The sequence below is a fragment of the Natator depressus genome, chromosome 8, assembly GCF_965152275.1.
Source record: "Natator depressus isolate rNatDep1 chromosome 8, rNatDep2.hap1, whole genome shotgun sequence".
Taxonomy (NCBI): Eukaryota; Metazoa; Chordata; order Testudines; family Cheloniidae; genus Natator; species Natator depressus.
Genome location: NC_134241.1, coordinates 73,223,311 through 73,236,144, shown reverse-complemented (window position 1 = coordinate 73,236,144; position 12,834 = coordinate 73,223,311). Strand labels below are relative to the sequence as shown.

General features: G+C 40.8%; 1 protein-coding gene across 5 annotated transcripts in view; it reads left to right on the top strand.

The window, feature by feature from the left end:
- FNBP1L (formin binding protein 1 like) overlaps nt 1-12,834 on the top strand; it is a 101,236-nt gene that overhangs the window by 65,078 nt on the left and 23,324 nt on the right. For all 5 annotated transcript variants that reach the window (XM_074961308.1, XM_074961307.1, XM_074961310.1 and 2 more), the window contains exons 3-5: nt 6,089-6,142; nt 7,994-8,141; nt 8,541-8,603. In XM_074961308.1, coding sequence (XP_074817409.1) covers nt 6,089-6,142; nt 7,994-8,141; nt 8,541-8,603 — 265 coding nt within the window. The remainder of the gene's footprint in view (nt 1-6,088; nt 6,143-7,993; nt 8,142-8,540; nt 8,604-12,834) is intronic.

Here is a 12,834-nt window from a genome sequence, read left to right as displayed (position 1 = left end):
TGGCTTGCTGAGGGGGTATAAGTCTGCATAGAGCTGGGTGATTTTTTCTTTTTTTTTTTTTTTCTTTTTGCAAATAGTATCTTTGCTGAAAAATGCATTTTTTGGATCTCTGAATCTATTCACAATTCGGATAGAATTCAATAAATAATTTTTACTTCTTTTTTATTTCAAAAATGTCAACAAATTTCATTTTGACCATTTTGAAATGCTTTATTTCAACTTTTTATTTTGAAATGGTATTCCACTTTGAAGTTTGGCCAATTAAAAAAAAAAAAAGGGGGTGTAAGTGTGAAAACACCTGAAAATGATCACATTGAAAAAAAAAAAAGTTTGTGGTTGACCCAAAATGTTTTGGTTTATTTGAAACAGTTTTTTTCCCTCCAAATTCTTGATTCATTAAAATGTTTTGAAAAAATAAAATTTGGGCCAGATCTAACAGATTTTTTATTTATTAGATTTTTTTTTTTTTGGTTTGGCCTCATCATCTGGACAGACCAATTATCTTTAGATTCCAAGAGCTAAGCTCAAGTTTAGATACAAATGTCAAACATTTCTCTTTTTTCCAAGAGATACCTGTCAGCAAATACTTTCTAGAGGTGTTGCCTGAGCTTCTATTCCTGATGTCCTCACAAACCCCCTGGCACCTAAGAGTTATTTTCCAGGACATCAGTTCATTTGCTCTTTGCTTTTCAAGCCACAGTTTTCTCATTTTAGAATATCCTTTTGTGCTCCTTTGATTGTTCTCTGCATGCCTTCCGTTTTTCCTCTGACTCTTGCACTCATGATCTGTCTTTTCATGTTTATTATCTTGTGCACTTATTGAAGCCTGAGCTATTTACTGTTTGCTGAGTCCTTAGAAAATCTGACAAAATTTGATGCATCAAATTACAAATTCATGTGAGCCCAAATGCAGTCAGGATCCAACTAATTTAGTTAACTTGGTTTAAATGCTACAGTGTGTGTTGTTTTTGTTTAGGGGGGAAGGTTGTCGTAAGGTATTTCTGTCTTCCTAGAAATGATGAATAAAAACAGCATCACACTGGAAAAATAAAACTAGAACAGAAATCAGCATGCTACTAAGTCATCAGTAATCATGACCCTCCCCCACTGCCATTCTAAACTGTATGCTTTATATTAAGTGGTTTTCCTTTCTTATCTGTAACATGCCAGAAAATCTTCTCTTGAAGAGGCTCTTGCACAGTTGCCTAGTTACGGCATTGTTACGCTTGTTATGGTTTTCACCTTCTGAATAATAATGAGGTGTATTTTAGGAGTTCCCTGTTTATAATGTAAGCCTCTATATAAAGAGTGTAAGGCAGGAATATAAAATAATACCAGAAAAAGCAACATAGGAAAATTATTTTGGGTGCCACGGAAGAGGTTTTGTCTTTTTTGACATGAGAAAAAACACACACCTATTCAGATATATGGAGACTTGTCTGCTTTTAATCTCTAACAGCACAGCAAATAGAATTTGCACACAGACAATGGACTCCATGATACTGGAGAAAAATTCTTGTTTACACCTGGAGAGTCACAGTGTTGCCCTCTGAAGTAATTTTTATTCATAAAATGATTTAGAACAGCAAAAGTTGAATTTGTGAAATAGTTCTGGGCATCATAGGCAGACTACTATGTAGCTCTGTATCTTATTGGTGTTGATTATATAATCTCTTATGTTACACCTTTTCAGAAGTTTTGGATGGAAAAATGAGCTCCCCTTTCAGCTAATATTAGGAGCTATATTTTAATATAAAGCAGGAAAGAGATGCGATTATGAGCTCAGTCTTTTGAAGAGAATAGCATGATGAGTATGCTAAATTGAGGAGGTAGTCAGAAAAGTGGCTATAAAAATGGCATTGTAGGTTACTTTATTACTTTATTGTAGAGGGCGCTGGTAGTGGTGCCTGTAGTTATAGTTAAAGTTGCCTAACATTTTGATTATAAGACACTGTTTTCAAGTTGCTTATAACTTTGACAAACTTTAATCATTCAGGCTGAACTTTCCATGCCTGATGTCTGCTTCAGGCTGAATATTTTTTGAAAATTTCAGCAAGAACAGTTCTGCCATTTCTAAGAATAAAATTATGAAAAATACTTTGCTTTGTCTGCGTTATGATACTGTGTAAGAATTTTCTTAAGTAGCTCTAGCACCTCCAAGCTTTGCAGCACTGACTTGGAATCGGGCAGAGGGCTGATCCAAGTGTCAGGCATGTGCCTTTTGCCATTCTTGTGAAAATCTGCCAACATTTGGCCAAACTATAAGCCTCTGAAAAAAATCATAGTTTGCACATGCTCAGTTTGGCAGCAAAATTCTCAGAAGATTCTGTCTGCTCTGCATGTGCTCTATCCCTGCACAGCTCCATTGTGTCAACCAGACCGTTTGTATGCCATCCCACAGAGCGACTGAACGTGATCCATCCCCTCACAATGGGGTGGGCGTAGGATTGAGACTGGAGCTGAGGGAACAAGAGTGGAAAGATCTGTAGCTACTAAACACACTCCCTCTGGAACGTCACTGGACCCAGGATTCCCGAGACTCAACACTCTGCTGTCAGTAAATAGGTGGGAAACCCACTGGAAAAACATCTTCTTGAGTGGTTAGGTGACATAGCGGATGACATCCTACTATGCATATCCGTTACTATGGCCTATATGGGGGTCAATATGGTTATGATGGATTTTTTTTTTTTACTTTGCTTTTTAAAAAGTAGGAAATTGCATGTAAAAATAAAACAATATAGTAAAATAATGTTAATGTTGCAAAGTCAAGCACTCAAAAATTCGGAAAGTTGGAACTGCTCTGGGTATGAATCAGGGTTGTGTAGTGAATGAGGTGGTTGTCTGCGTGACCCGTGCCTCATTTGTTGTGGAAGTTGGAAGGTGTGTATTGAACAAGGCAGGGAACTGCAGGAAGAGAAAGGAGCATCTCATGATTCAAGTAGCTGAGTACCACTTTGGAGAACTGAGTTCTGTGTCTGCCTCTGCCAGAGTTCCTGTGGGATGCTAGCCATTGCCAAGCCATGCAGCATTCCATGTACATGAGGAGAGGGAAGTAAACCCATAGTTCCTTGGCTCACAGATCAGATTAAGATCTCTTCTTCTACACTGGCTGCTGCTTATATTTTTGTGCACTTCACCATTGAGCATTGCTTCATACCCCTTCCATACAGAGGCAAGTATCATTCCCCCCAGTTTACATATAAGTTAAGAGAGGTTGCACAAGGTCACTTCTGGTGAAACTGGGACTAGAACCCAAGTCTCTACTATCTACTACTCTGTCATACTGCCTCTTCTACAGAATGTTGCAAATCTGTGTACTTAAAACTACTTTTCTAACTACTAGGTATACTTCTTTCACAGAGGTAGGAATAGAATGCAAAAATCTTGATCTCCAGCATTCTGTTGCTGCTTGTCAGTGGGTTACACAACAATTTGCTGAAGTATCACAATCTCCCCAAAGGGCCTGGTCCAAATAGAAAAATAACACTTCTTTAGCTCAAGTTTAGCTGTCTGTGCTGGGAATCGCATGGTTCAGAAATTCAACCTTAATGCTAACCTGGGGAGGGTGAGGGTTGGGAAGGGTTTCTTCTGTTTGCACATGATGGAATTTCTTCCCCCTCCCCATTTTTCTCTTTGAATAACTAGCTTATTTAATTTACAGTGAGAAAACATCCTTAGATACTTTTTTATGGTTTAAAAACCATCCTATGTGATAACTGTGTTGCAACAAAACACAGGTGGTCCACATTTTGGTGCTCTGTCACACTGAAAAGTGTGAAGGGTGAGAGTATTAGTAAAATAAGTAGACACAGTATGGCTTTTGAGTTACACAGCAGAGCAAGAGAGTGCTGTTCTTGCAGTCATCCTTTCAGTGTAACTGCATTTTTAAATCCTAAAACTGTGAACAAAGGGAAGCCTGGGCAAACGCTATTCTACAGCAATATGTAATAATATGCTAATTTGTACTGTTTTTTATTGTTTGGATTGTAAATATATAGGGTGGATAAAAATCTGGCATATGAAATATGCAGTATTGGGCATGGTATTAGCAGCCTAAAATGGAGAATATACAGCAGTTAGCTCTGCTATCTGCCCTTCTCATTGCAGCTACTAAATGGATTTCATGGTGAAGAAAGTGCAATATAATCAGTATTTTACAGAAATATCTGGAGAAGAAATTGATATGCTTTCAAAATGCCTATAAAGAAATCTGACACCTCTTCAGACTGTACTCACTGCCGTCGTCTGTTGGCTGCAGAAGACTCTTAACAATAAAATTGGGTGATACAGATTCTATTGTGAAAGGTTTTAATAAGTACTGACAAGAACTAATGCTCTGCAAAAGTCCATGACTATTATGGAAGGAAAGCTAAAGAGTTTTCTGCTAACATGACCACATTGGACACTAGAGCTACTGAAGTAGACTCTTAAATTAATTAGCAGAAAATCTTCAGTAAATTCAAGCAAAAACTGAAGAGAATAACAGCTTGCATAAAACATGGTAAAATATGATCGTATGATAGAGACTATTGGAATTACTGGAAAATCAAATAAAATGTAGAAATGTTAGATTTAAAGATGTGCCAGTGGCCAAAGAAGTGCCAGATCCTCTTGTATTTTGTTAAAATTATGGTTTGTTTATTTCACTTTGACACAGAAAATTATTCTGTATTTGCTGAAAAAGATACAAAATTCCTTCTAGACAGAGGCAGGGAGATCAGTAATGGAGCTATAATTGCAACTTTTGTGGTTTATAAAAAGTGAGAGAATTTTGAAGACTGTTAGAATAAAAAAGATACTGCAGTATGAAGATGTGATCTTTGTCCGCATACTGAAAATAGGAGGGTGGGGAGAATTAATTGTGGGCTTGTTTGTTTATTTTTTTTTTTTAAGGAAGGATTTCATGGTGTCCTACAGGTACCTTTCTGGCTTTCAGAAAAGTTTGTTACCTGTGGCAATAAATCTTTTTTTTGGGGACAGTAAATCTGGTGCAGCCAGGCGGGAGTGGGGGAATATATGTTTTGGAGAAGGATTGTATTTGAAAATTGACACTCAAGTATTGTTTCTCTCTCTCTCTCTCTCTCTCTCTCTCTTTTTTTTTTCCTTTTTGTAAGATTGTGGGCACGTTATGTTGCTTTGGCATGTCACAGGATTCTTTATAATATTGTTCTACTGCATTTCCAAATTTAGGCACTAATCCTGCAGTTATTTCTGTAGCAGTGCATCCCTGTGTTATCAGGGTCTGACTAGAGGATTTAGTACAGCAAATGTGTTGATCAAGACTGCATTCCTGCAGTGTGTAACATGCAGATGCATGGCTATGTCCACTCATTAAAGTAAATGATGCTTCTCACAGGCACAGCAGTCTGTCCACATGCTACATAGAGCGTATTAGGGGTCTCAGTCTCTTTTTTTTAGATTTTTTTTTTTTCTTAGCTTTTGAACTGTTGATGTTTCCAGGGACACTGATGATGTTTTCAGGTCTAAGGTATTGCCTCCATTTTAAAAAAAAAAGATTCTGCATCTTGCACCCTAAGAATCTGCTCATGTTCAAAACAATGACTGTAGTGTAGTTAAAATAATTTGTCTGAATGTCTGCTGAAAGCTAAACCCTGGTCACTGGATTTCTCTGCAAACAGTCATGAATGTGGTACCCAGAATGACTATATGATTTGCATGTTGCTTAGCTGTGCCTGTCTATATCATTTGTGTGTCCAGATAGGATAGTAAATGTAATATAAACCCTGCTGTTCGTGAGCTTTTTAAGTTGCATGTGAATAAATGAGGTGATTTAGTTACTATGGCAACAGGTGCCTTAAAATATATATTACTCTGTTGGCTTCACTGAGTTTACACCAAAATGAATTTGCCCTGTGAAGTTGTATCAAATTCTTGGTTCAAATAGTTTACAGTATGTGACCCTAGTGCTGCAGAGACCTTCACTGTTATAAGGCTCTCCCCATGAAGATCATTTGCAGCACTGGGGCCTATTTTTTATCACTATATCCCTCTCCAATTTTTTTTTGACACTGCAACTAGAAAAATGCTTTTATAATACAGTATACGTACTTTTCACCTTTAACAGAAATCTGGTTAAGAAGTACTGTCCCAAACGTTCATCAAAAGATGAAGAGCCCAGGTAAAATATATGCATTTAAAGTTTTACATATATAAATCGCAAATACCTCTGTATATTGTTTAATCTTTTTTATCCTTAATGGAACTTTTTCTGTGTAAATATTTTTGATGGATAAATTAGCAAATGAATGAAATCGGGACCTCCTTTGTTTGGGTTCTTGTTCTATAACAATTAAATATCACACTTTACTGTTCCCACTATTGGTGTCTTAAAGTTTTAGGTGTTGTTAATGTGGTAATTTGTATTAGCAGCTTTCCAAATTAAACTTCATTTAGCAGAAGAGTTTGAAAGTGAAGTTTTAGTGCAATATATATATTATATAAAATTATATATATATACACACACACATATTCTGGCATTACTTTTATAGGATTGGGAATAATTTGGCCTTAATGTGTGTGTTTCTTTTTCTTACAATTTTTATTAACCCTTTGAGAACCCTGGTAACGTGCTACCAGTGCAGCTCTGCAGACTTGGGTTTTGACTGCATGCTGAATTGTCATTTATTTTTGGCTAGTGAAACTCAAGTGTGTTACCCTGGCAACTTACTTTGGCTCCAAGAGGCAAAGTAGATTTGGATGACCATTTGTGATGGTAACACTGCATGTTAAGCAATTCCATTGTCAATGGTGTAAGGATACATCTACACTGCAGTGGGGAGGTGTGATTCCCAGTTCCGGTAAACGTACATGCTTGAGCTAGCATGCGGTGTGGCTGCGGTGGCACAGCTGGCATCTTGGGCTAGCTGCCCACGTATGTATGTAACATCTCCCATGGAGTTGTTCTTTGGAGGCTAGCCTGAGCTACCACCAATGCTGCCATTTTTAGCACACTAGCTCCAGCAGTGCTAGCACGTGTATGCCCACAATCACTCCCAACTACAGGGTAGACATAGCCTAAGAGAAGTGCTTATTTTGCTGTCCTTGTCATTGATGATATTGGATGTCTGATTAAAACACAGTGCTAGTTTTTAAAGTATAAATAATTGGACTATGAATGAAAGAATGGTGAAAACTTAAGGGTAGCATGTGGGATGGATTTCACGTTGCAGCCAGGGAAGTGCTATGCAGAAATGCCTTGGGGAACCCCAGCAGAAACACCTCCAGTTCTATTTAAACCCACCTCCAAAGAAATCTGGACTGCAGGAGTCAGGATTTCCAAGTCCACAATGGAATTCAGGATGCCAGCTTTAAGAAGATGGCAATATTCCATAATTAAAGAGAGATGCATATTTTAATATGGTGACTGTTTTTGTTTCTTTCCTCCCTTCCACACACACTTTCTACCCTTATTTTTGCCCCTCCTCCTCCCCCTTTTTAGTGCCAGCCATAGTGGCACCTTACCTCCAGCCAAGAGGTGGGCAGGCAAACAGGCAGCTGTCTCCAGAGCTGATAGCAAACTTGTTCTGTAGATCATCCATCGGGATGCATAGGAGTGGTATGATTGGCATGTTCCACCCTCAAGACCAAGCACATCATCTCTGCAACAAGTTCAGCCTCCGAGCCTAGGGACCTAAGTCGGTTCCCAAGCTCAGGCCTCTCAGTTGGCAGCTTAGGATACCACTAAACTGCAGGGCCTTTCAGGTAGTATTCTTATTCTTTCTTTTCCACTCCCCAGAATCCATGTTCTTATAAACTATGTATGAAGAGACATTAGAATGTGGTACATCTTAGGCCCAACATAGGCTTTCCCCACTGTGCATTTTCACTGTAGTTCAACATTAGTCTAAGGCTTATTTTACAGTGTATCTAATTTTAACACACACTATGTTCTCTTAATGGCTAAGTAAAGAAATCCTTAGTGAAAGTAAAAGTCAATTTCACCTTGTGTTTTTAATGTGTATTTTGTCAGGTTTACATCCTGTCTAGCCTTTTTTAACATCCTTAATGAGTTAAATGACTATGCAGGACAACGAGAAGTAGTAGCAGAAGAAATGGGACACAGAGTCTATGGAGAACTAATGAGATATTCTCATGATCTAAAAACAGAAAGAAAAATGGTAATTCCTATATTCTTATCCAACAATCGTGTATAAAATGACTGTTTTCATTCAAAGAATCTGTATACTTATTTGTCCAGTCAGTAGTATAAATGTGACAATAGTGTCAATTATAAGTTTGATGTTATGTTAAGTTGCACATAAGAGTAGCTCTCTTCAATACATATTTACTTGCTATGATGTTCAAAATACAAATATAGAATAGTGCCCATTAATAACTTTTGAGTAAATAACCCTGGTCTATCGTGCTGTTCTTGCATGGATGGTAATATCTCCAATAAAGTACCTTGATAAATTAGTAAGCAATTGACATAGCATACTGAATGTAAACTAGAACAGAAACCAGTAAGGTTAACAGTATCTGAGATTTGTGAAAATGTCTTATTTATGGCCTTACAGCATCTTCAAGAGGGGCGAAAAGCTCAGCAGTATCTTGACATGTGCTGGAAACAGATGGATAATGTGAGTTTTTCTGTTAATAGTGTACAGTTCTACACAACTGTTGCCATTACGTTTGCGCTGGTGTTTAGTGTTTAGCTGTATCACTGAATGATCGCATTAGATTTATTGTTCAGTAGCCAAGACAGAATACAATGTACTTGTAGTTCATTACCTAATTAATTTCTCTGTAAATTGTTATTCTCTGTAGGAGTTACCCTTTTGGGGTTTATGTGATGCAGAGAAGTAGCTTTCAAATATATTAGAATTTTCTTGAAAATAACACTGAGTCCTATGTCCTAGAGGCATCTACTAGCAATCCTTCAGCCTAGCAATCCTTCAGCTATCAGTCCCTTTTCTCCTAGCCTGCTTTCATTGTAATCACCTACAGTTTAAGAAATAGCTTATTTTGTGAGACAGTTTCACTAGTTATGTTCCATCTTTTCACATTTTTATAGATTTACTGCTGCCTCCTTAGTAGTTGTAGTAGATTTTCCAAGTTTCTGTTCTTACTAATTAACCTCAAATTAACCCCACTGTGTTTAAAGACTTGAAGGTATGTAGCATTTACTTATGCATCATTTAGGAAATCAAAGCTTTAAGTCCGTCATCAGCACTGGACTTGATCAAGATGGCTTGTAACAAAAGGTTTATTCAAGAATGCTGCTATGACTATTGTATAGTCCTTTTTTGTTTATTTCACTTTCAGTCAATATAAACTCTGTTTAATAGAGGAATACAGGCAGAGTACTCCAGGGTTCCATTCTTTGAAAGCCCCAGTTTAAAAGGGGGCAGAACAGAAATTCTACTTTCCATGTCTCAGTGATACTTTTGAAGTGATATTGACAAAGATTCCTCCTGTGCCAATACGCCATCCTTAGAATGTGTTGCATCTTGGTCAGATATCCTAAAACAATGGTGAAGAGGTGGAAGATTCATATTTAGGAAGGCAGAATCAGAAGAATGAAACAAATTTTTAATTTCACATGCTTTACATCAGGGGTCGGCAGCCTTTCAGAAGTGGTGTGCCGAGTCTTCATTTATTCACTTTAATTTAAGGTTTCACGTGCCAGTAATACATTTTAACGTTTTTTTAGAAGGTCTGTCGCTATAAGTCTATATATTATATAACTAAACTATTGTTTGTATGTAAAGTAAACAAGGTTTTCAGAATGTTTAAGAAGCTTCATTTAAAATTAAATTAAAATGCTGATCTTACGCCGCTGGCCCACTCAGCCCGCTGCCAGCCTGGGGTTCCGTTCACCTAGGCTGGCAGCAGGCTGACCGGGGCCTGCGGCCAGGACCCTGGCTAGCAAGGGGCCAGCAGCCAGAACCCTGGGCAGCAGCCAGAACCCCAGACCAGCAGCGGGCTGAGTGGGGCCGGCGGCCAGGACCCCAGACTGGCAGTGGGCTGAGCGGCTCAGCCCGCTGCCACTCAACCCGCTGCCGGTCTGGGGTTCAGTCCACGGCTCCTGCCAGCCAGGGTTACGGCTGCCGGCCCTGCTCAGCCCGCTGCCGGTCTGGGATCCCAGCCCTGCCCACATAGAGGGGTACCTACCTTCTCCCTGGTTCTACCCCATTCTCTTCCTCTCTCTGCACTGAGCTGAGGGTGGGAGTGCACTGAGCACAGGGTTGGGGGTGAAGGAGCAGGCTGGAGGTTGGGGTGCAGGATCTGGCCAGGAGCTAGAATGAGGGCTCAGGGTTGGGGCAAGAGATTTGGGTGTGGAGTGCTTACCTGGGCAGCTCCCATTTGGTGCGAGGGGTGGGGGTGGGAATGTGGGGGGTGCAAGAGTTAGGACATGGGGTCTGAGGGGCTGGGTATGTGTGGGGGGTACTGGAGTCAGGGCTGGGGTCGTGGGGGGTGCAGGTGTCAGGGCAGGAGGCTGGGGTGTGTGGGGGGTGCATGGGTCAGGGCATGGGGTGTGGGGGGGCTGGGTATGTGTGGTAGGTACTGGAGTCAGGGCTGGGGTCGTGTGGGGTGCAGGGGTCAGGGAAGGAGGCTGGGGTGTGTGGGGGGTGCAGGGGTCAGGGCAGAGGGCTGGCTGTGTGTGAGGGGGGTGCAGGGGTCAGGGCAGGGGGCTGGGGTGTGGGGGGGAATGTAAGGTGCAGGGATCAGGGTAGAGGGCTGGGGTGTTTTGGGGGTGCAGGGATCAGGGCAGAGGGCTGGGTGTGTGTGAGGGGAGTGCAGGGGGCTGGGGTGTGGGGGGGATGTAAGGGTCAGGGCAAAGGGCTCGGGGTGTGGGAGTGCTCCCAGCCCCCTGTCCAGAGCGGTTCATGGCAGGGGGCTGGGGGGGATATGCCCTGATTCCACCCCTTCTCCAAGGCCCTGTTCCCACCTCTTCTCCGCCTCCTTCCCGGAGCAGCGAGTGCACTGTGGCTCCTCTTCTCCCACTCCCAAGCAAGGGCCATCAGCTGATCGGAGGCAGGGAGAGGAGAAGGGCAGGAACGCAGCACGCTGGGGGAAGAGGCGGGGGAGGGGGGAGCTTTCCTGCCCTGCAGCAGCAGCCGGCCGGACCAAGCTTCTTCATCTCCGGGGGCGGAGAAGAGCAGGCCGGGGCGGGCAGGATTTTTAATGGCATGCTGCTGCCTGCCGGGGTACCGGCCTGGGTTTGGCAGCGGGCTGAGCAGGGCCGGCAGCTGGGACCCGGCAGGCAGCAGTGTGCCATTAAAAATCGGCTCACGTGCTGTCTTTGGCACGTGTGCCATAGGTTGCCGACCCCTGCTTTACATAAAGAAGAGAGGATAAGCAATAGGATTTCAAAATACTTCATTTGTAAAGTGTCAAGAGAGGGTAGCAGTTGGTTGCTGAAGATTGTTCATAAAGGTTCAACATTCTTTCTTGGAAATCTTGCCTATTGTCTCCAAATTTTTGGAAAGGAAAGTGCTAATCAGGAAGAAGATTACAAAAACATTTGCATTTCTGAAACATTTCCATTGAATCAGTGCCAAACAGAAGGAAGGAAGAGAGAAGGGAAATCATTAAATCATTTCAAGGTGAACTAACTTCAGAACAAAAGTGAAAACTGAGTTAATCCCAGATTTCTATGCTGAGTGGTCCCCATTTACTAGACTGAGGGACATGCAGTGCAGAAATAAATTTTTAATTAACCCTTTTTTTCCGTCCTCCTACATGAAATCCACTGGGCACTGCTCAGGTAACTGAAGATGGTTATTTAAAACTTATTTCTGTGCTGAATGCTCCTCCCATGCTGGGTAAATTGGAGAGACAGTTCTGGATTTGTCACAGTTTTAATTTTTAGCTTTCCAGTTCATCTTTGAAACTTCAGTATTACAAACACTAACTTCCCTCTAAATGTCAGAATAAATTAGAATTACATATCACTGCACAGGAAAAATCTTAGTGATTTTTCTGGAGTCAGTCATCTGTCTTGGAAATCAAGGTGATTGAACCTGAAGAATTCTCGATATCTGCATAGGAATATATTTCAGTCACTATGGATTTGTGATGGAAAACAGCATTACCGGTCCTGAAAAACACCATTCCAGCAGATGCTAGCACTTCATGTGCTCACATACTTTGATCATTTATTGGTGTGTATGTATCTTCCTTAATGTATTGTTTCAAGTCCCATCTAATTCTGGCTTAAAAATAAGGAATTAACAGGGCCTTGGTGAACATGATGGGTAACAGCCTTTTCTCACTCTGGATGTTTAATAGTGGGGCATAAAATAGAGCCATCGTGTGTCAACAGTCAGAGACCACCTTACAGTAAATGTGTTGAGAATTGCAGTCTCAGTAGGTTGGCAATACCGACAGTGCACTTCTCTGTGAGATATTCTCAAATATATGAAGATTAGTTGTCTTTGGCTACAGAGTCTCTCAACAAACCTGTGAAGGCTTGATCTGTGCTGTGAAATCTGACAATATAGGACAGATTTGTTATCAGTAAGGTTAGCTAATATGATGCCAGATATGGGTTAGTGTGGTCAGTGTAGACCAGGACAAACATTGTTCAGCATTGTATCAGAGGGTCTAATTTTGGTTAGCTGAGACATTGCTGAACACTATTTGTTCTGGTCTATGCTCACTGCTAAACCATGCTCAGTATCTTGTCTATTAACATCATTGTAACAAATTGGTTAAAGAAATGAATTTTAAAATTATATAGATGTCTGGGTCCAGATTTGGATTTTCTTTCCCAGCCTCTTTCTGCTCCCCCTCCCCCCCCCCCCTTTCCCCGGGTAATCTGAGCTAAAATCTGGACCCAGCTGTTCTTTATAATTAAATTTGTCT